Source organism: Schistocerca gregaria, chromosome 5 (genome assembly GCF_023897955.1).
Source record: "Schistocerca gregaria isolate iqSchGreg1 chromosome 5, iqSchGreg1.2, whole genome shotgun sequence".
NCBI classification, from domain to species: Eukaryota; Metazoa; Arthropoda; class Insecta; order Orthoptera; family Acrididae; genus Schistocerca; species Schistocerca gregaria.
This window is the reverse complement of record NC_064924.1, coordinates 51071432-51095569: the sequence shown is the minus strand read 5'-3', so window position 1 is coordinate 51095569 and position 24138 is coordinate 51071432. Positions and strand designations below refer to the sequence as shown.

Here is a 24138-nt window from a genome sequence, read left to right as displayed (position 1 = left end):
ATGTAGAATTAGCAACCACTAATGGGTGGTAGTGGGTTCTTATGTGTCATGTTGTTTGAAATAAAGACCCAATATTACATACTCACAAGTCATAATAGCTCGTGTACAGGGTGGACCAAAAATTGCACAGTGTGATGCCAGTGATGTTCCTTGCATACTAACAGTACGGAAGTGTAATTTCGTCATGCGCATACTAATAGCAAGGAAACCTCAAAGGAAGACTATTTGTCAGCACTAATCCCATGTATGGCAAGTATCTTCACGGAAGACTGTAGCTGTGCTTTCCTGTTACTGCACTGGTTAGAATTTTTCAAACTCAGTATCAGGAGTCTTATTTGGGCCCTTGTGTAATTTTTCCTTTCATAATTTTATCCGAAACCGATTGCTCTTGCTATGTAACGATGAAGAAATCAGATACCATACCACGCAGTCATTAGAGGAAAAATTACACCGTATTCCCGCATCTCGCAATTAACAGCCGAATCCAAAAACGTCAGCTAACGTTAGGAACTGTTGGAGAATATTTTTCTTACTGAGAAACAAAAAATTACATGGACAGTAATGTTTTAAGACGTGTTTAACTTTAATTGGGGTTGATTAATTCGGAGGTAAGATAAGTAAAGTTTGCTTCTTACGTCAGCTGCAGATTCCCAGTTCCCAAATTTCTAAATAAAGGTTCACGTTGCACGAGCGTTTACATGAAGTTTGAAGTACGTGAACATGGAACTAATATCGGGAGTGTTCTACACTGGTAGTCACTGGTTCAAATCGCCTCTCAGGCACTATTTTTTAAAAAAATTTCCATTTAGTTCGAGTATCTACATACAAAAATTCATGAATTATACGCTGTATAGGAACCCATTCTTATGAAATATGCATGTTTTCTTATTTCTAACTACATATTGCACATAAAAATATCCAGTATTCATTGCCGATATGGTTCCTTCCTTACTGATCTTTTACGAAAGTTTAATAAAGTCAGATTAAATTTAAATTTGCAGTTACATTTCAGCTTTATGTATTTTACGCTTCACAGAAATGCTCATGGAACATGCACCTTAGTTTAAAAACGACCACGACCAAAACTAACACTGGAACATTACGCAGCAAGCAAACATTTTACCACGGAGACATACGTCCTATCTAGAATCTACCTTACTTCAGGCTTAGGATATTACAGATGCTCAGAAAATTCCGAAGTCGATTTTCTGGAGACAGAGTTTCATGTAGTTGCCTTTGGTGACTCATTTGAGTTCTGAAATTCGCGTACCATAAAACATTTCAACAATCCCTCTGCCGTGTGGTCTCCTTGTTCGATCTCACTTTCTAACTCTAGTACTGTAACGCAAAATTCTGCCCACTGCATTAACTGGGCAGCATAGCTACTCTGTCTCCAATAAACGTACTTGCTGAACATGTGATTAAAGGGGTGCCAAACTGATTCCAGTTAGATCAGGTTTTCTGCTGAAAATATCCACAGGGCGCTCTTTTGTTGCAGACTTTCACCGCTGCTACCCAAGGAATTACGCTGTGGTGTTGCATTGTAAGAATCGTGGTTCAACCTCTACATAGGGTGTTTCACGTTAAATGGGGGACGTTCCTGAAATTGACCCAAAATGTCAGTTTCTTTTTTGTTTAGTAGTAGAAATCGTTGACAACTTCCCGAAGTGTCAATGGTATCGCATGCGAAGTGACTGAAAAATATTGAAATGTGTGGCCGGAGCTTCCTGCCACGCCCACTTTTTGAAGTAACACTTCAAGCTCGGTGAACAATGAGTATTGATTACTTTCAAACAAAACTGCATCGGATACATCTAGAAGGCTGTGGTATATACTCCGTTTTACAGATCTGTAGCCTGAGTATCTTATCGTTGGAAACTATAACATACTAGCTGTGTTGTTTATGAAGAATCCATTTTTGCCACTTCAAGAGTATTACAACAGGACTATCACACAGAACCTATGCAGTGTGACATGGGAAGTGCTGTATGGGCTACATATTTCCACATTGTGTCAACAGACAAACATCCCATTCATTCCATTCACCCCACTACGTGTGACACGCCTCGTTGGACCGTCGGTACACTAGATGCCTGGAATCTTTCGAAGAAAAAAAGAAAGTAACAACGCGATTCGTCGGGCTGCTCTACAGACAGTCAGCTATTGTCCAATTTCCGTGCCTGGCCCATTGAAAACGTGCAGCTTCGTAAAGCTGTGAGCAGTGGCGAATTGATACACCAAGAATAAGACTGCTTTGGTGTAATTATTAAGTGACATCTGTTGTTACAGACGGTACGTGACTGCCTTTCACGTTGCTACGATATTTGACTGTTCATCTCGCGCGGTATAGCAGATATGTAATTACCACCGGCCGATTGACTGGATTGTCTGTGCGGACTCTAAGGGGAGGACGTTCATAAATACAAACATTGCTTAAAAATGCACTTAATCAACAATTTTGAAGTTACGGAAATGAAATTTTCCACCATGCTTTACATGAAATTAGTACATTTGCTGATAAGTATCTTATCGAATGTAAAAATTTGCATTTTCAAAAAGATGTACTTTTTTCTCAGAAACTATTAGAGATTTGTACAAAATTTTCTGTTTAATCACTTTGCATACAGTAAGCTTGTATCGAATCCGATAATTTTAATAAAAATTTAATTGCAATTGTGTAAGTGTAGTATACCATTCACGCAAAATTCCAAGAACTCTGGGCTATATCCCAGCTTACACTCTGAATTTCTTACTCTTGAGACAGCATTTCTTCGGTTTACAGAAGTTAGCGTACAAAACTTCATACTAATGGCCTTCACATATTTTGAGAAAAAGGCCTATTAACTTTAAAAAACAAACGCTCTATATAGATTGTGTTTGAGGGTCCAGCGAAATCCAGGTCCTCAGTGGACACCTGAATATGCACCCTATCCTCAGACGTAGAGCATGTAGGTAGCAGTGGTCTGGGTGCCACTGCAAGTTCCTTGTTCTTGAGCGGTCCTCTTTTTCGATTTCTCGCATTGTTCTTTGGGTTTCCTTGGCTGGGAGGACTTCACTGAATCCGTCTCCAGGACTGAGGATGAGCGTGAAGCTCTATGACCAGGTGCTTTTAGGCTCTTCAGCCAATGGCAGGTGTCATCTTTCCCACTAGCAGCAACCTGGGCAGTGAATGAACCGAGGGACCTCTTCCTAACGAGAAGAGCCGAAGAAGACTTACACTTCTTTGGCTCAGGAGTGGCCATTGAAAGCGCCGATGGTTGAGGGGGGGGGGAGGGGGTGTTCCTCCCAAAGTAGGTGGTGTGGGAGTAACAGGGAGGGAAGGACCACCACCACCACCACCACCACCACCACCACCACCACCACCAAGGGGGCAGGTGTAGTTTCCCGGTTCTGAGAGGCGACAGGAATTAGAGGAACTGATGGGCGACAACTGTTCTCGTAGTGGCGGCATATGAGGTGGTCATAGCCACAGGATGTAGGTGCTCAAATTTCCTCTTAGCCTCAGTGTTGGTCAGTCGGTCAAGGGTCTTATATTCCATTATTTTCCTCTCTCTCTGTGTATGATCCTGCACTCTGGTGAGCAAGGTGAATGATGCTATCTTCAGTTGACACAGATGGGAGGCGGGACAAATGGAGTATTTGGATGCAATGGACGTCCACTATCTCGACAGGTGGGGCTGGAAGTTCAGCAGGCAGATATGGCGGAACTTCCAGCACTTAAAGCACTGAATTGGGGGATGGAAATATGGCTTGACGTCACAGCAGTAGACCGTCACCTTGGCCTTCTCGGGCTACGTCACTCTCTAAGGCCAAGAAGAAGGCACCATTGGCAACCTGGTTATCCCTCGGACCCTGATAGACGAGCTGGACGAATCAACATCTCTAAATTGGCGCGCAGCTCGTCGTCAGACTGCAAAAGAAGGTCTCTGTGGAATATAATACCCTGGACCATATTTAAGCTCTTCTGGCGTGTGATGGTAACAGGAATATCTCCCAACTTGCCACAAGCGAGTAATGCCCGTGACGGAGAGGATTGTGTTTTTATCAAAACTGACCCAGAGCGCATTTTGGACAAGCCCTCCACCTCCCCTAACTTGTCCTCCAATTGCTCCACAAAAAACAGGCTTCACGGACATGAAAGATTCCCCGTCAACTCTCGTGCATCAAGGTACCAGGACGAATAAGCTTCACTGTCATCCTTAGCCTGGCGTTCCTCCCATGGTGTGGCCAGGGAGGGAACGACTTGGCGTCATATTTCTTGACATTGAAGTTAGAGTTTACCCACTCAAAGACTGCTGACGGCGGGCCAGCAGCAAGAGACGTCGTACTACACTTCATGGCGTGTCATCCGCCATGATGCCAGCCACTCCGACCAGGGGCCTCCCCACGGGCACCACCCAGCTGCAGCAAAAGCCACCTGGCAGGATGGCCGTTGCCGGGAGTTCAGATTCCCTAGTATGCCTGGCGTCTACTCTTGGCACACGTGGGGAGTTAACGGCGCAGGCATCAGCAGAGCGAACCCTGTGTTATGTGCCTACAACCAACTGGGTACATGGCGGCCCCATCACAGCGGACGAGCTACTGTGCTGGATAGGAGGTGTAAGGAATTACGTGGTTATCGTCGGCACAGAGTGACACTGCATAGTACATGATGGTAAACGCACCCATGAAGGTGTCCTCGCCGAAGAGATGGAGAATGAGCCAGACTGCACTGCAGCGACGAGAAAGTGGGCTATGTATCTCAGGCACGATGGACACAATGCGCCATGTAAGGCGCCCCTCCCCAATTGGCTCGCTCTTCGGGAAAATTTGTAATAGAGGTCAAACCCTACACAAGGGTCAAAACTTTTGAGACTACTTTTAGTCTCCTCTTACGACAGGCAGGAATACCTCGGGCCTACTCTAACCACAGACCAACAGTAAGGGGGGGGGGGGAATTTGGGAGGCAGAGAATCGATTTTAAACGAGTTGAGGTGGGAGAGGCTTTGGGAGAGTATTACAGAATATCGCTGCACCATTGACACTAGGGTGCCAGTGACCTCAGCTCAAAGAGGTGCGCACTAACAAACTTCACTGAGTAACACTAGTGTGTCGAGTGAGCAGTCTGGGTACTGTCTGGCATCATTTCTACAGCTGATAGTTGCAGTCTAATTGTGGTTGTAGAGAGAGCACGTTTCAGATCCATTTGTACTGTTAAGATTTGACCAGGATACGCGAAGCATCAGCACTGGAGCTAAATCTGAACGGGTATATTCATCTACTCTTACTTGAAAACAGTAACGTGAGCAATTAGTGCAACATGAATTACTGGCCCGATCGTTTTCCATCTAGAAACTGTTTATGTCAATATATTGTAACCTTTTTCAGAGAACGAACGAAAATAATTACTGTTATTCCGTGAGAGCAAACAGCGCCAATACGTGTGACAGCGAGGTACGATGGTGGGAGCATTCTTTATGTAAAATGTGAGGTTTTCACTGAAATTAGAAGTTATTTTTTTATCAATTAATATTCAACCTACATACATCCCGATAAATTACCCAGAGCACGTATTCTGGCTGTGTTTATAGACTTCATTAACGTAATTACTGTAAGTAAGCTTAATCTAAACAGAACTTTGAAGAAGCTGAGTACGAGTATGCGACAGAGAAACTTCATGCTTTGGAAGCTGTTAAACGTATATTACTTTAAATCCATTTCTTTTATTCCTACGTAATTGATAATTCAATATTACACAGATTTGAAATTGATTTCCGATAACGGATCATACGGTACCAATGAAATAAGTTACTAGAGTTTTGAAGTTCCAGTCGACTCTCGAGCATAGCTATGCTTTTCCGGGTACTTCTTGGCGAATATTGGCCTTCCAAGTGTACAGTGGAAGGGTCCTTGTACGATCTGCGTGAACAACGGATTTAAGTATGCCTAATTTAAAAAACCGCAACGGACTTGATGGGTAAGTGCTCATGTCACTTTTGAAGCTATTTTGTTGTAATGATTCATTTGTGATTTAAATTACTACGGATAAATTGACCATTTCTGAATAATTTCGATATTCTGTAAGGTTAAACTGGAAAGTACCCTGGCAGCATTTGATCTTGTTCTCCCAGTGTAATAGACGTGTACCTTTACCACTCCTTTACGCTTGCTTGGTCGAAACGTGATAAGCATTATGCTTATAGGCGGCACGCATGAAACTTCGATTTTCTCCGAAACTAGTGGGCCGTCCAAATGAAATGCCACTAGCCAGGTATTCAGAACGTACGTAATACTCGTCAGAACTCGTGGTTAACAGGTCTGATGGTCCCCTTGTTATTTTCTAAGTAACTTCGTGCTTTCACAATCACTTTTTCCTTCAAGCACAATTCTTAATATGTTCTTTTAGCGAAACTTTTGGCGGCGAATGAATTGTTGGGATCGGCGGAAGTAAGCGCTAACCTAAGAAGGGCGTGTTTCGTTAAATTCGAACCCAAGAACATGAATTCAGTAACAAAATTATAAGCTAGGAAGCTCTTTCCAGCGGTGCATACGGAAAAATTTGCTACAAAGTTGTGGTGCATTCGAAAAAAGTGTGCTCAGCCTAATCCTTACTGAACTGAAGGTTAGCACTTTCTTCCGTCGCCCTCTTCAGTTTCAAAATATTTCGAGGACGTTGCACGAAAGACAATAGCAACTCGTCACCCATCACAGAAGCCAAATCCACGCGGTACCTGACAATAGTGCACTAATCATAATAATCCGTAACACCCCAAAATTCTACGCCAATCAATTCAACAACTTCAACACTCATTCGACAACCCATTATACAGAGCGTACCTTGTGTCAACATTAGCCATTTTCTGTCACATTCCCTTTGCGTACTGAGCGAGAGTATACGCGGCCTATTGCCTTGTCACGGCTCCTACATCAGATACACTCCACTGTTCTCAGAATTGTCAGGGTTCCTGCTCTGCCCAGTCATCTAACAGGGTTTTTATCTTCGATCGCCGCATCTCTTCCAAAGATAGCCATCTAAGTTCCCCGAGCCTCTGTTACACTTTAATGTGCACTATAGTGATTTCATACTTAACAACGCGTCTCTGAATTGGTTCTATGTCTGCCAGCATGCCTAGTTGTAAGCACGTAAGATCTCGTCGTACTAGCCTTTTGTAAACCTTTTTTCTTTTCAAATGCTCTACTTTTTCCCATAACCCTAGCAAATCAAGTCGTTCGCTTTCCCTGCTACTGATTTCATGTGTTCATCTTATTTCGTATCTCCTTCATTTAACACACTATAGACAAACGATCTCACCTGTTCACCACTAATCCTAGTAATGGGATACTGTCAAGTTTTCTTTTATGGGCACTATCTTGCATTAATCCCCAATTTAAAGAGCTGTCATTCGTTATATCAACTGCAAATTTTTCCATCTCCTTATGTGGATACTCGCGTCGTCAGCGAGGAATCTAATGTGCTACTGATCCTACGTACTTTGAGAACGTCAGAGGTCCTGCGTTACGCATCGCTTATGTATACGCGATGTCAGAAATTAGGTCACCGTCCAGTACAACAACTCATTTTATAAAAGGAAACCTGGTCCTTTGTAGGCTGTAATGTAAACGTTCTTCGTTTAGATCGTGCGATTAGCTAATTTCCACCAAAGTCGTTTTCAGGCACAAGCGTGATGTCACTTCACTAATACATAACATCGCTTATATGCCTGAAAATAACTTACAGCTGAATTTCGCTAATCGCACGACTTAAATCAAGGTTTACATTACAGCCTACAATGGACCATGTTTTAAATAGTTTTTAGAGCAGTGGTGGTGAAACTTTTACTCAAGAGCTAATGACATTGTGGAGCTGCAACTCGGGGCGCGCGTATACCTTTATTAATTGGCAACCCACACAAATTAGTATGTTATTAACCCCCAATAAAGTAGCCACAGTAACGGCGCGATAAGTTGGCTGCCTGCCCCAAGTACTGATTGTTAGAAACCCACGGTGTTCGGAACACTTCGTGTCGAGTGTTGGTGCAGAGTTGCCTCCCTCAGCAAACCCAAAGGCGTGACACCTGAATAGCCTCACGAAGTGTGTTGTGTGAGCAGACGATTAACTAAGCAACAGCAATTTTGCTTATATTTGAATGCATAATTCAATATGATACACGATGACAAATACTGAGAATGTCACTTTCCTCCTACTCATTGCATTACTACAAACTTAATTTCACATTTCTTACTACAAAGATGTATTGCATTTGAACATTATCGTCCCTAAAATGCGTATTAATAAATTACATGCTGTTTCTGTTTGAAATTTATGGCATAGCAAGAGTTGCTCACGCCCTGAATTGGTACTGCAGAGCAAACATCCCCCCCCCCCCCCGCCAACCCTGCAGTGGCCTCGCCACTTATTCGTTAAGTACGCGGCCAACTTTACCTATCACATGACAAAATTCACCAGCTTCAATTAAAATTAAGCACATCTTTACGTATTAGAGTCTATGGAGATATTTTTGTTTGTTACTTCGCAGGAAAAGGACACTCTTAAGGAGTTCTTAACGTTAGTTGATGTTTGCAGCTGACAACAGTATTGTTGTCACTCCCAGTATACATACAGGAATGGAAGAAATGGTTATCAGTTCTCGAAAGTGACTAATTTTCTCCTAATTGTCTCACCCTGAATTTCACAAAGATAACATATTCACTTCAGCACCTCTAAGGGTACTACACCAGTGATAACTAACACATGGTGATGAAATAATACATAGGGTGGAAACTTCGAAATTATTAGGTGTCCATCTTGATGAGGATTTAAATTGGAAAAAAACATTTGAGAACTCCCAAAACAACTTAGTTCAGCCACATGTCCACTTAGAATCATAGCAAATTTTCCGGAGAGAGAAACCATTAATTTGTCATATTTTGCTTATTTCCATTCACTAATCTCATATGGAATAATGTTCTGGGGTAACTCATCGTTGAGACAGAAGGTCTTCAATGCCCAAAAAAAACTTTCTGTAAGAATAATATGTCTTCTTATAGTCATCTGTTTAAGGAACTGGGCATTCTGACTATTGCTACACAGTACATTTATTCCCTCATGAAGTTCGTCGTACATAATCCACAATTCAAAAGGAACAATGAAGTTCAAATGGCTCTGAGCACTATGTGATTTAACATCTGAAGTTATCAGTCCCCTAGAACTTAGAAGTACTTAAACCTAACCAACCTAAGGACATCACACACATCCATGCCCGAGGCGGGATTCGAACCTGTGACCGGAGCAGTCGCGCGGGTCTGGACTGAAGTGCCTAGAACCGCTCGGCCACCGCGGCCGGCTAACAATGAAGTACATAATTACGATATTAGAAGAAAAAAATAACCCATTACTAAAGATTAAGGTTGTCTTTAGCACAGAAAGAGGTGCACAACGCTTTAAGAAAAATTTTTTACCACTTACCCAATGATATAAAACGTCTAACAGACAGCAAGGTAAAATTTGAAAATAAATTGGAAAATTTCTTCCTTGGCAACTCCTATTCCATAGAAGAATTTCTATGTTTGTAATGTGTAAAAGGTGGTGGGTAAGAATTGCTAATTCAATCTGTATATCTCTCTTTCATTTCGGTGGAGAGGGGGGGGGGGGGGAATAATTATATGGTGATGTACACAATTTGCAATTTAAATGTAAAATGACTCGTTCCACGTCATGATTTAGCGTGCAAAATGATCCATGTAACATGAAACTAACTCTGATTTGGTTGTTAGTTGCTGGACATGCATACTACAAAATGCGGCTGAAACCGCGGACTGCACGATTACTTGATTGGGGCCACATGCAGACCAGACCAGAGGCCACAGTCTCATGACCAATGATTTAGAGCCTGTAAATCCTCACTCACACAAGAAGTATTTTGTTCGTATTCATGGAGCCAGTGATATATATGCATCACTAAACCGTTAAAATGGTCAGCCTGACTATCTGATGGCTTCCACATCCAACAACAAAAATTACCACCCCCAACACACACACACACACACACACACACACACACACACACACACACACACACGTTACATCGGACAACACGTTTCAGTTTGTCATGCCTTTACTTTTAACTATTCGCATTACGCTTTTGCAGACAATATTCATATACACCGTTGTATGAAACATAGCTTAGGAGATATGACAAAACATTGAGATACGTGACAAGTTGGCTTTTCATATAACTACGGGCCATCTGTGAAGAAGTCTTACATGAACATATAATAGGATTATTGTTTTGGGTTTGACTTTTCCATTAGTCTATAGATGAATAACCCTAAGCTAATAAAAAAAATAGGATTCTTTCAACAATAAAGGATTTACAAGTTTAACGTCAAAATTTCAACACACTGACTTAAAGTAAGCAGACTCCTGAAGCTCTTTTATACATAGGAGTTCGACTGTTTAAATTATAGGGGGTGGCAATCATTAAAATAAAGGAGTTTTCCGTTGCAGCAGGATCTTCTCGTGAAATTTCAATCACCAATTTCCTCATCCGCTTGCTAAAAATTATGTTGGCGCTCACCTATACAGAGAGAAATGACCATGATGATAGAAATGAGATCTTGCTCAAGAAGGTTGAAGTGCTCATTTTTCTCGCGCACCATTCGAGAGTGGAACGGTGGTTCGGTCATACCTCGGCCAGGCACTTAATTGTGAATTGCAAAGTAATCATGTTGATGTATCTGATCAGCTCCATATAATATCTCTGTACTAATTTTTGTTTATACCTTACCAAAATTAAACTTGCAGAAACGCTACAAAAGAGGCAACTGAAGGCTGCTAGGCTTGAAAACTGGAATATGCCTCAACATCCCATTCAGAATTTCGTTATGAATCAAGATCAATGGCGTTCCGACTAATCCTCTAAGTTATACACGCGAACTCACCGGCTTACCACTAGCTGCGGCCGTTGTATTAAGCGTCTAGTTCAGTCGCGTTAACATTGGACCAAAAAGGAGTCGGCAGCCTGTCTGAACAACCGACAAGTTCGGTCAAGTCTTCTCACCGAGTCGCGGTACACAACCTAATACCTAATATTCCTGCTTCCTGCTCCTACCCTGGGGGGGGGGGGGGGGGGGGGGAAGAGAGATGGGGGGCGGGGTTAGGTGACAAGAATAAGCTGTTAGCGGTGATCTATCACTTTTCCACAGTAAAATTTCAAGTTCAGTACTGTCTTTTGTCTGTCCCCGTCATTTTAAGTAAGATCAAGTCACCCCCCTTTCCCCCCCCCCCCCCCCCCCCCCCCCCCCCCTTCTGTAGGTCTTTCAATATTAACGAATTTTGTTTTCTAAGGCAAAAATTCAGACGAAAACCGCTCGCTTTTCTAAAAGCAACAAACTCATTTCCTCATAACAAGCAGATCATTTATTGTAAAAAAAAAAAAAAACAGCGTAATTTAAGAAAAAATTATGACTCAAGGTGCTTAAAACAAATTGTAAAAGCTCACCTCAAGTTGAAAATTAAGGACGTCGTTAGTTGACGAAGATAGAAATAAGGCGCAGTCCTTTACAGATAAAAAATCTAAGAAAACATACATTTATGTAGGAATTATTATGAGAACTATTCATTTTACACATTCGAGGGAACGATTATTTGAAGATACACTGAAGGTACTTCCTGAAAGGAACAAATATATGGCCCTAATTTAAACGAGATCGCGAACGTCAACGGTAATTAACGTAAAATTAACATTTCGTAAAGCAAATCTTAATATTTCAGAACGGTAGTAGACGAAAACTGTAAATGTAAGTGCGAAGCACACCTAACTTAGAAAATGTTCAATTTCATCATTCCTCAAAAAATCTCTTAACTGTAAACTAGAACACAAACAAATCGGTGTCTTTTTACGCGAATTACCGGTAAGTTCCCCCACTATTCAAGGATCTTCCTGAATTAATTTACTTTCATTACAATAAGTGGAAAGGCGTGACACACTGAGGAAATACATACCTTTAAGTAGCTTTGTGAGTACGACGTAATTCTATCGCTGGAGTCGAAAGTAGGGTAGCCTTGCTCACCTCCGAAACCCAAACGGAAACAAGTCGACATGCACCGCAGCTAACTACTCAAAAACAATAACCGTTGGTGAGTATATGCTCGAAGCTAAGTGCCAGTGCAGTTCTCACTGCTGCCAACCTGATTGTGCCGAAACAAATTTATCTGGCACCATCGAATGTATATAAAACGAACAGAACTACTTCTATTCTCCTACTCTCCACCGTGATTTTGGGAACACCCCTTCGGGACAGATCAATTCTTCTTTCCGTACTTATATTTATCGAGTATATCTCCAGAAGTGACAAGTCCCGCGTTACTAGAAAACATTACAGGCCACTACCGTATACAAAACGGTGAAAAGAACCGAGCCGTGAACTTTAAAACTGAGGTAACTACCTTTCGTCTCTCCTAACTCGCATTGAACAATTCCAAACAATGTACACCATCCACAAACTCTACTCCAATAATCCTATCGTTTCCCCTCTACCTTCCAATCCTCAAATGCTGCCGCGCCTTTACCAACACATTTTATCAACCCTACACATCCTCCACACACTTTTCCAAAGAAACTTCCATCATCTTCGCCTATCACATTATGACCTACGACATTTACCCCTCTCACCAGTTGTAAGTCCATCCCACCATATCACGGCTTCCATTCCCTCCCCACATTTCCTGACCACCTCATTTTTCCCCATCTGCCTTTCTTTGCCCAATCCCGTTTTTCCAACAGTTATTAGGGTCTCCAATTCCGCCTTCCACCCCCTCTTCTGTCCCAACAGCCACATCTACTCCATCGCTGCTATGCAACAATCCTCCATCCGTACACACCACAGTCCCACCTTCATCCTTCGCTAACCTTTTACCCTTCAATAACAGACTTCTGACTTCCTATCCCAGAGCAGGTCCTTCGTTTTAAGTGTTTTTAAATGTGCTCTTGTTGATTTCGTTTTACTTCTTATTATTGTCTTTAACTACTAGAGCGAGGAGTCATATCTCTCGTACATCTACAAACATTCATTTTATTTTCCACCTCTTAAAAGTTTTAAATTTAGTGTCAGTATCACCCTCACATTGTTTTTCATCTCATTTAAGGGGGGTAGGACGTTCAACGGGCCGTCTTGGAGCAGGTGAGGCACCACAGGACTTTTTAACTCCCACTGTCTATACTTTTACGAAAAAATTCATAAAACTTTGTCAGCATGACCAGGAAGGATTCAGCATTCACACTCATAGCAGTGTAAGTTCAAAAACATAACAAAATTAATTTTGTTTTACATGTGAAAGTTCATCATTTTTTCACCTACTATTGGCTGCGTTTGTTGCTGTAGGTACACGTTTCTTCATAAGTAAGAGAGATTCTTCGATGAATTTTTCACAACATACAAACCATACTTACAGGTGTATGAAACTCTAGAAATTATTGAATTTATGAAAAAATGAAGGTGCCGTTACATTTTAAACTCCATGTTTAGAAAAAACTCAAATTTTATAGTTAATTATCTCAATTTTTATCACAGTTTTCAATAGATTTCTAAAATTCTAGTTTCATACACCTGTAAGTATGGTTTGTATGCTGTGCAAAATTCATCGAAGAATCTCCCTTACTTATGAAGCAAAGTGTACCTATAGCAACAAATGCAGCCAAAGGTAAGTGAAAAAAGGTCAAATTTCAAATGTAAAAAAAATATTTTCTTATATTTTTGAACTTCCACTGCTATGATTGTAAATCATGAATCCTTTCTGGTCATTTTGACATAATTTTATGAATTTATTCGTAAAAGTATAGACAGTGGAAATTAAAACGTCCTCTGGTGCCTCTCATGCTCCAAGTCATCCCGTTTGACGTCCTACCCCCCTTAATTTTTACTGTCGGTTGACTAAAGAGCGCGTTGGCTGTAACGCTAAAAGCTCACCCCCGCCCATATGGGGTGCGGGGGGATGAAAAAACAATAAAGAAATTAAAAACTTCCGTTAGTTGCAAGAGCTGTAGCGTAATCTAAATCGACCATTATGACGTTCCTGGAGGAAAATATGCCGCTCTCACAGAATCTTCACTGATTCAGGAAAAACTGCTCATCTGGGAACCAGCGTGCTTTTCACAGACAATAACTTGCAAATGGTGGATACTAGTGAACACGTGGGTTCCGTCTGCTAAGAGGCCCGTACACACGCACCAGTTTATCGGACGACCGACCGACCAATTTTGTGGCAGCCTAGGCGTATCCCGACCGACTGCACTCAGCAATTACAGCGCCCCCATGTTGTTGTGCGCTGTCTGTCTTAAGTTCGTTGTGTTTATATTCTACGAGAACCCGCTTGGTTTTACACAGAAACAAGCACTCGAGTTTGCGTTGGCTGTTTTAGAGGGGGGAAAAGGAAAAAAGCTGACAGGAAGCTGCGGGAAGAGAAGCGGCTAATGCAAAGAGAGGAATTCACTCTTTCTCTGTTACTTGAGAAGGCGGGAACAGAAGATTTCCGCAGTTATCTAAGAATGGATGAAACGTGTATTTTGGAGTTTCTGAATATTATCAAACAATTCTAAACGAAAGCTAACACTATCGTGAGGGTGGCTGTAAGGTGTGAGGAGAGACTGTTACCTACATTACAGTTTTTAGCCACTGGCAGGAGTTACAAGGACCTGAAATTCGGTGCAGTTAGAACCCAACAATTATTACCTTAAATGAAACACCTAAGGTGATTTATTGTTGCCTCAGGCAATACATGATGGTAAAGCAAAATACATGAAACGAAAGATATTCGTCCAAACTTTATTAATCTATTTTTATATCTAGCATAAAAATGCCTCCTTAAGTGTAAGAAACTCATTGAAAATTAGAATAACAAAGGCTAGATCGTGGTAGCGCGCATCCTCTAGGAAATACAATAAATGCGAGAGAAATGAAGAATCTAGCAACTGTTAGCACTGTGAAAAAACAATCCCACTCTTCGCTCGTCACAGTAGCAGGCTTGAATATAGGCTGGACTTTTCTTAGCAACTATATAAAGCAAGTACATTCGGTCGGAGAGCCGGTGGCGCTCTATAATAAAATAAACTGAGTAAAGGAGTTAACGATCTACTTGAATGGATGTCATGCGACGTAGGCACAGACCAAGCGCAATGAACAATGCCGAACAAAATGAAGAGAAGAAAAAAACAAAATAAATTAAAAAGTGGTTACGGTGTTGAACTGACAAAAGGGCGAGCTGTGTTCAAACCTTTCTGTGCCAATATATATATTCGCTCTTCGCTTTATTCTAATTTGCGCCTATGTCTTGGTGTAACGTCCGTTTGCAACAGCGAGGTATAACGAAGGGCAGGGACCTATAACCGCAGTTGATTCTGCACAACCATTCTGTTAGTAACCGAAATGAAGTGAATTTCGAGTGGGAAGCGCAAAAGGTTGATGACAAGACGACAAGTCAACCGAATCCTCCGCCGGAAAATACATCTGGTGTGTCATAGACGGCATTAGTGGAAATACGTGTGTCATATGATAGGAATGTCTTATCGATCCATCTAATCTGTACGCCTCTAATCTGTATGCCTCCTTTCCCGATTTAGGTGTTCGTATGAAAGTGAATGTGACCACTCCCAAGGAAATAATGAAAACGTAATAGTTTGTCGCATAAGCTGCAGTTTCACAGTCACACAGTTTCTCTGTGCTCTGTCAAAACAATCGTTGTGTCGTGGCCGGATGCGCTAGATTTCTTGGTTGAGGGAGGAGTCCAATCGAGATGGCCCCGCAGATGCTCGATAGCATTTAAATCCGGAGAGTTTGATGGCTAGGGGAGTACGGTGAACGCATCCTGGATTTCTTCGAACCACGCACACCTGGTATGAGCTGTTTGACACACTGCATATTCCTGCTGGTCGATGCGATCGTACCGAGTAAAAACAAACTGTGTGTGCATTGTAATGGAACTGCTCTTTGGGCATCCTTCGTCACCCCCTGAAGAGACTACAGACTACATTTTTATGCTTAATTAATTGTTTAATGTACAATGCTACAATGCACCTATACTAGTAATCAGTCCGTTTGAGTCAACTTACGAAAAATCTGAGTTTTGCAATTCTATTCTGCTCTCAATAACGAGTGTGTGAACATGCTAGAAATATTGTACTTTCGGCAGTTACTGAGTAATTTATGTAAACTTGCTACGCCGATGTGTACAAAGCGTATTTTGTAGCTTACAAATTTATTTTTTGCAAATAGGGAAGCTCTTTTTTGATAAAAATATTATTTGCATTCATACACATAATAGGAATGCTTTTCGTTTTTCCTTTCGACTTCTGGAAACTTTTAAATTACGTCGGAATTCTCAACGAAATTACGTCCGCGCCCACACAAAATTATAAAACAGTACTTTCGACGTTTTTCTATACATGTCAATTAATTTTGTTACACACTTTTAAATTATCATTTCTTAAAATCTGTCAATTCCGATTGTCACTGACTGTCGTAAATAGTATAAATACCAGCGGTTTGCGTAGAGCATAAGCTCCGCCACGCATCGACTCACTCTGCGGACGTGGCTGCGGCTAAGCACGAACAGAGAGGCGACGGTAGCGCCTCGGATGTACCTGATGGCTTCCCAGAGCGTGCTTCCCCTCGATTGCCAGCGTCAGACGCTGTAGCAGCCTCTGCAAAAGGCGGCGGTATCACCTGTTATGTGTCGAGCGACTTCCCCAGCGGTGTGCCACTCAAGCAGATGCTCCAAGCGCGGACGGGTCCAGGGAATCGTATGGACGTAAAGCAGTTCAGAAGCGGACTGTGTTGACGGCAATGACATCGTATGCAGTCGCTAGAACACTGGACTTGGGGACCGGCAGAAGGATCGCCCCAACCAAGAAGATGGTGCAGCGGACGGGACCACGATCTCGCTCGCTCTTGCACCTGTACAACAGTCTGACGTTGAGCTTGCTTCGCCAGTTGTTGCTCACAGCAGCGCAAATACACCATCTGCGCACACTACAAACGTGAGCGCTGACAACTCGCATATCGTAGAAGCAAACCTGGCCATTGTGATGGGAATCACTCCCGATACCAGGCCAACCGATGTAAAAAAATCCTCTCTTCCCAAACAGGCCATGAAGGCCCAACGGTAATGACATCCTCACTCAAAGGCGTCACTGGATGCGGATATGGAGAGGCATACTGCTCTCCCGGCCGTAAGTCAGTTTCCGAGACTGGAGCCGCTACTTCTCAATCAAGTAGCTCCTCAGTTTGCCTCACAAGGGATGTGTGCACCTAGTTTGCCAACAGCGCTCGGCAGACCGGATGGTCACCCATCCAAGTGCTAGCCCAGCCCGACAGCGCTTAACTTCGGTGATCTGACAGGAGTTGGTGTTACCACTGCGGCGAGGCCGTTGCAAACCGATGTAGACACGGGAACAAGCTCACGGAAGCGGCGTGCCGACGTGAGTGAGGTTTCCAAACCGACTAGACCCTCTGCTGCAACGTAGCAATACGTCCGGAAAAGGCACTAGGGCACAGCAAGCGCGATAAATGCCTAATGAAGACGGTTTTGTCACACCAAACTGCAAACATACCGTGAGGGCAGTAACACTTAACGCGCCAACGCAACAAGTGGAAACCGACAATCGCTTTTCTGGCCTAAATGACAGTGCCAATGTAGCTACAACCGACATGGATGTATCCGTGCCAGGAAAAAGATTACCACCTCCACCAACGGTAGTTATTAATAAAGCCTTACAGATCCCTCCAACTCAAAATCAAATCGGTCGTGCGAAGTAATTTCACCGTTCGTCTTACCGGATGCAATCTGTACACAGTTACAACGCTCTCCAAAGATGACTGCGAATCAGTGATGAAAACGGTCAGGGACGAAAAAACTACGTAGCTTTACGTACGCCTCAGAAACAGTGAAACTGAGTAAGGCAGTGTTTCGAAGCCAGATCACTATGTTTCGACGCACGCAATGTAAGCAAAATGAAGTCTCCTACGACCCACAAAGAACAGCTTCTGCTCTGCGTGGTGCTCCGGGACAACATCGCGAACAGGGAAGTGTTCCAAGTCGAGTTCGTCGCGAATATTTTAAGTAGAGGCGTAGAAATTGAGACGGAAGCACCTGAGGGTACAGGGCTTTAACTGCCAACGCCCGACCTCGTGGCTTGATTGCGCATAATGCCGACCCGCTGCCTTAAATGAGCGGGAAGCCACGCAAATAGTGAATGTCCCTTACCACGGACTGATAAACCTAAATATCGTAATTGCCCCTAAAAGCATGTTACCGCGGTTGCGCTGAACTTAGACGAGGCGGCGCATTCGCAAATGCCGCGGGAAAAGTCTGGTAAGGCAGTGTTCCCCAGGCGAGTCGTATTTCCCCTAGCGAAAGCGTAACTAGCGTCGGTGTTCAGTTCAAATGGCTCTGAGCACTATGGGACTTAACATCTATGGTCATCAGTCCCCTAGAACTGAGAACTACTTAAACCTAACTAACCAAAGGACAGCACACAACACCCAGCCATCACGAGGCAGAGAAAATCCCTGACGCCGCCGGAAATCGAACCCGGGAACCCGGGCGCGGGAAGCGAGAACGCTACCGCACGACCACGAGATGCGGGCCCACGTCGGTGTTCAGAATACAGATAGTATCCCTCATCCCAAGACAGTCAATCAGTGTTGGAAGTGGAGGTGGCCGTTCCAGGGCGCGGACCGAAAAGGGAACGCCCAGCGCCTTCCGTAGTTGCTTACGGGAGCGGACGGAAGAGAGAGCACTTTCCACAGCTGCCGCAATGACAGCACCGTGTTGTCCAAGATTTTCAGCAATCTGAGGCAAAGAGCACTGAAAACTCTTCTCCGGTCGGTCTCCTCGGGAAAATCACAAAAATGGCTCTGAGCACTATGGGACTTAACTGCTGGGGTCATCAGTCCCCTTGGAACTTAGAACTACTTAAACCTAACTAACCTAAGAACATCACACAAATCCATGCCCGAGGCAGGATTCGAACCTGCGACCGTAGCGGTCGCGAGGATCTAGACTGTAGCGCCTAGAACCGCAGGGCCATCCAGGCAGGCCGGAAAATCACAGAACTAAATACACCGATACGTGGTTTAACCGTGTGTGTTTCGAATGCCAATGGCATTCGTACATAGGGCGGCGAATTTTGTCAGTTCCTACGAGAAGAAGCAATAGATATCTGCTCGATGAGTGAAACACACCTCAAACCCGGAGTACATGTGGGGGCCGCTAAGTACTGCTGCTACCGCTATGATCGCGAAACGGTGGGAGGCGGCACTGGCGCCTATGTCAAAGCAAAACTGAGACACCATCTATTTCAGCTTCCTGAGCTCGAAGGTAGCTAAGCAGCAGGTGTCTCAGTCAGCACGTCGATGGGACAAGTCATGTTTATAGCAGCATATCGCCCACTTAAGGGGAACTTAATACCATGAGATGTCGATAAACTCCTCTCTGTGCACGGCAAAATAGTCATAGCGATGATCTGAATGCGAAAAATGCCGAGTGGTATTCGTGCATTACCTATCTCGGCGGACGTCGCCTCTTCCGCGTAGCTGAGGCACATGATGCGATAACATTGGGGAGTCACGACCGAGCTCTTTATCCACACCGTGGCCGTCCTAATGTCCTAGACATTGCGATTTTAAAACGCCCTGGATACCAGACATATGCATCCTCTAGGTGTGCATTTTCGTCGATCATGCGCCGGTTGTCTTTTACCTTGGCCTGGACGGAAATTCCCCAGTGAATGACCGACGGCATTACAGAACGTCGAGTGGGATCACTTTAAAGTGCACCTAGAAAGCACCCTTCCTCTCATTCATAACCCTGACGAAGCCGGTGTGGAGAAGGCACTCGTAATACTAATGCACCTCACGCTGCCAGCCGTTGATGCAACCACTCCCCAGCGACCTGAACAACAGCAAGATTTCTGCCAACAGATTCTTGCAAACGTATTGGAAATGATCACGGATAAAAACCGCATCTCTCGTGAATGGCAGTTGACAGTTTTGTGTTAGCTGAAGAGCCAACACCGTGTTACGAGTGGAGGCCGAAATGTACGCGTTATAGCTCACGCAGGCTGGCGTGAAGAGGGAAGAACTATACTGACGTGAGGTCTGGAACATGACAAGGAATGAGAATTCAGAAAGCGGACGTAATTAGTTTGATACTTAACTTTAATCCATCAATGATGAACGTCGCTCTTGACGGTGCAGACACGTGAAGGATGAGCGCCTCCTTTCGGATGAGCAGTTCAGTTTCCGGAGCAGGCACTAAACACAACAAGAGCTCCTTAGGTTGGTTGTACAGGCAATGGGAGTGCTGGACCGTAGAGAGTACCTCGAGGCGGTACTCCTCGACGTGTCCAAGGCGTTCGACAGTGCGTGGCATAGCGGCCTGCTGTACGAGCTCCTTGTAATGGGACTACCGGTGCCACACGTCCGCTCGCTGAAATGCTACCTAAGTGACGGTTTCAAATCCACAGCAAGACGAATGCGGGCGCGCTTGCGACAGGGGTCCGTTCTTGGCCCCCTGCTGTACACACTGTATATCTCTGATACGCCGAAAACTCCCAGAGTCGAGCTTCGATCTACGCAGACGACACGGCGCGCTTTGCGCGCAGTCTCAGTGCCCACATTATGAGGCGTCGTCTGCAAGAAGCCTGCGACAATCTTGATTCTTGGGCAGCCAAATGACGATTCAAGATGAATGTGGCTACAAGCCAAGCTCTTGTCATGACCAGGAAAAAGCTTCCTGCGGGTTTAGTACCGCTTCGTATCCTGGGAAGCCCCATCACATGGTCACGAACCGGGAAATACCTTGGTGTGAGCCTAGATGAACTGGGGGCCTCACATCCGCGAAGTAAGAGGAAAAGCATTGGGTAGCAGATACACGCTTTACTCAAAGCCAACAACGACGCTAACCACCCAGTGTGGATTAACACTATATCTGACACTTATTAGGCCAGTTATAGAGTACGCGTATGTGGTATGCTGCAGTCTTACCAACATCCACACTGAGAAACTACAGAAAGGGCAGAACAAATCTCTACGCCTTGCTCTGCACTTCCAAGATGCTCCCCCGCTAGGGAGCTTCACGAGCAGACTGGCGTTCCAATGAAACGACCGCGTCAAACAGACCGCCCGCCGATTCTATGAAGAGGCGCGGCGGTCTGAAAACCCATTAACAGCCAATGTGGGCAACCCGATACATTGTCGTCCGATCACAAGGTGGCCGAAACTACCGCGTGAATAAAGCACGGAATAAGAGTAATAGGTTCATAAGACAAGAATGACACCTAGGGAAGACACACCATAAAGAGTTGAATTAAAAAGATAAATGAACAGGGCAGTCAAGTAGGCAAGGCATTACCAGAGCGAAAACTACAAAGGAAACGAGATCAAGAGATCTCCTAAAGTCGAGTGAGTCTGAGTGTGCCAGCACGGAGAGCAGCTTGTTAATCAACAGCACAGGGGGTAGAACTTCGTTTAAATATTTCGCCGTCGTACATCTTGCGTGCGAATAAGCAAATTTATGCACAATATGTACCTATGACTTATTTAACACATTACACGATGCTTTTTGCACAGCAGCACAAAAGAAGAGCTCAGGAGTATTTGTAGCGAAGTTACACCTCAAGAATGAAGACCTACAAGTTATGTAGATTACACGAACATTTTAGTAACAATATTTCATGTCTAAATTAAGGAACATTTCTGAATTTCACAGTTCAATCAATTTGTTGAAGTAGTTGCGTCTCAGCTGGTGGAGAACTATTTTTTTAAATTATTGCGGTTCACGTTGTTACTGTGGCCGCGAAACTTTTGCCATATACTTTCAACTTTTGTAAGTCTCATCTGTTAATTATCACCAATTCGTACTATACATATCCCACACCACGGTGATTTCTTCGCCACCAGCAGATCCGTTTTAGCATCTACACTCCTGGAAATTGAAATAAGAACACCGTGAATTCATTGTCCCAGGAAGGGGAAACTTTATTGACACATTCCTGGGGTCAGATACATCACATGATCACACTGACGGAACCACAGGCACATAGACACAGGCAACAGAGCATGCACAATGTCGGCACTAGTACAGTGTATATCCACCTTTCGCAGCAATGCAGGCTCCTATTCTCCCATGGAGACGATCGTAGAGATGCTGGATGTAGTCCTGTGGAACGACTTGCCATGTCATTTCCACCTGGCGCCTCAGCTCGACCAGCGTTCGTGCTGGACGTGCAGACCGCGTGAGACAACGCTTCATCCAGTACCAAACATGCTCAATGGGGGACAGATCCGGAGATCTTGCTGGCCAGGGTAGTTGACTTACACCTTCTAGAGCACGTTGGGTGGCACGGGATACATGCGGACGTGCATTGTCCTGTTGGAACAGCAAGTTCCCTTGCCGGTCGAGGAATGGTAGAACGATGGGTTCGATGACGGTTTGGATGTACCTTGCACTATTCAGTGTCCCCTCGACGATCACCAGAGGTGTACGGCCAGTGTAGGAGATCGCTCCCCACACCATGATGCCGGGTGTTGGCCCTGTGTGCCTCGGTCGTATGCAGTCCTGATTGTGGCGTTCATCTGCACGGCGCCAAACACGCGTACGACCATCATTGGTACCAAGGCAGAAGCGACTCTCATCGCTGAAGACGACACGTCTCCATTCGTCCCTCCATTCACGCCTGTCGCGACACCACTGGAGGCGGGCTGCACGATGTTGGGGCGTGAGCGGAAGACGGCCTAACGGTGTGCGGGACCGTAGCCCAGCTTCATGGAGACGGTTGCGAATGGTCCTCGCCGATACCCCAGGAGCAACAGTGTACCTAATTTGCTGGGAAGTGGCGGTGCGGTCCCCTACGGCACTGCGTAGGATCCTACGGTCTTGGCGTGCATCCGTGCGTCGCTGCGGTCCGGTCTCAGGTCGACGGGCACGTGCACCTTCCGCCGACCACTGGCAACAACATCGATGTACTTTGGAGACCTCACGCCCCACGTGTTGAGCAATTCGGCGGTACGTCCACCCGGCCTCCCGCATGCCCACTATACGCCCTCGTTCAAAGTCCGTCAACTGCACATACGGTTCACGTCCACGCTGTCGCGGCATGCTACCAGTGTTAAAGACTGCGATGGAGCTCCGTATGCCACGGCAAACTGGCTGACAGTGACGGCGGCGGTGCACAAATGCTGCGCAGCTAGCGCCATTCGACGGCCAACACCGCGGTTCCTGGTGTGTCCGCTGTGCCGTGCGTGTGATCATTGCTTGTACAGCCCTCTCGCAGTGTCCGGAGCCAGTATGGTGGGTCTGACACATCGGTGTCAATGTGTTCTTTTTTCCATTTCCAGAAGTGTACATCTAAATCTGTATGGATACTCTGCAAATCACATGTGAGTGACTGACAGAGGGTTGATCGAACCACAATCGCAATAATTCTCAATTCTTCCACTCTAGAAGAGTGCGGGGAAAAAACGGACTTATATCTTTGCGTGCAAGCTCTGATTCCCTTATTTTATTATGATGGTCGTTTCTCCCTACTTTGGTCTGTGCCAACAAAATATTTTCGCATTCGGAGAAGGAAGTCGGTAATTGAAATTTCGTGAGAAGATCCCATGGCAACGAGAAACGCCTTTGTTTCAACGATGCCCACCCCAAACTCTGCATCATGTCCACGATACTCTCGCCTATTTCTCGACAGTACAAAATGTGCTAATCTTCTTTGAACTTCCTGGATGTACTCCTTTAATTCTACCTGGTACGGACCCAACACCGCGAAGCAGTACTCCAAAACAGAACAGACTAGCGTAGTGTAGGCAGTCTCTTTATCAGATTGTCATTGGCGAAGCTGTTGTCTTCGGTAAAGTATCGTCGCGTGGATGCAGAAGGACGTGAACAAAATTTTAAATTCCTATGCAGATTACGGATGCATGATCTACCAGCACACTGATCAAAATACGTGACACTGGTGGACAGACGGCAGTACAAGAGCCTACTCATCTGCCATGGAGTTATGCTTTCCTCCTGCATTAACGCCCTTCTCCTGGGAGTAACGGATATGGCTCTACACATTCACAGAACAATGTTGTGTGATGGTTATACTTTACCAACAACTG

General features: G+C 44.5%; 1 protein-coding gene across 2 annotated transcripts in view; it reads right to left on the bottom strand.

Moving 5' to 3' along the window:
- Positions 1 to 12125, bottom strand: part of LOC126272785 (DNA-dependent metalloprotease dvc-1-like) — a 63547-nt gene extending 51422 nt beyond the window's left edge. The window contains exon 1 of one of the 2 annotated variants that reach the window (XM_049975932.1): positions 11984 to 12125. In XM_049975932.1, the coding sequence (XP_049831889.1) occupies positions 11984 to 12082 (99 nt within the window). In that variant the 5' untranslated portion in view covers positions 12083 to 12125. Of the gene's footprint in view, positions 1 to 11480; positions 11533 to 11983 lie in introns of those variants that run through there. The other variant, XM_049975933.1, reaches the window with a different exon arrangement.
- Between the last annotated feature and the right edge of the window lie 12013 nt (positions 12126 to 24138).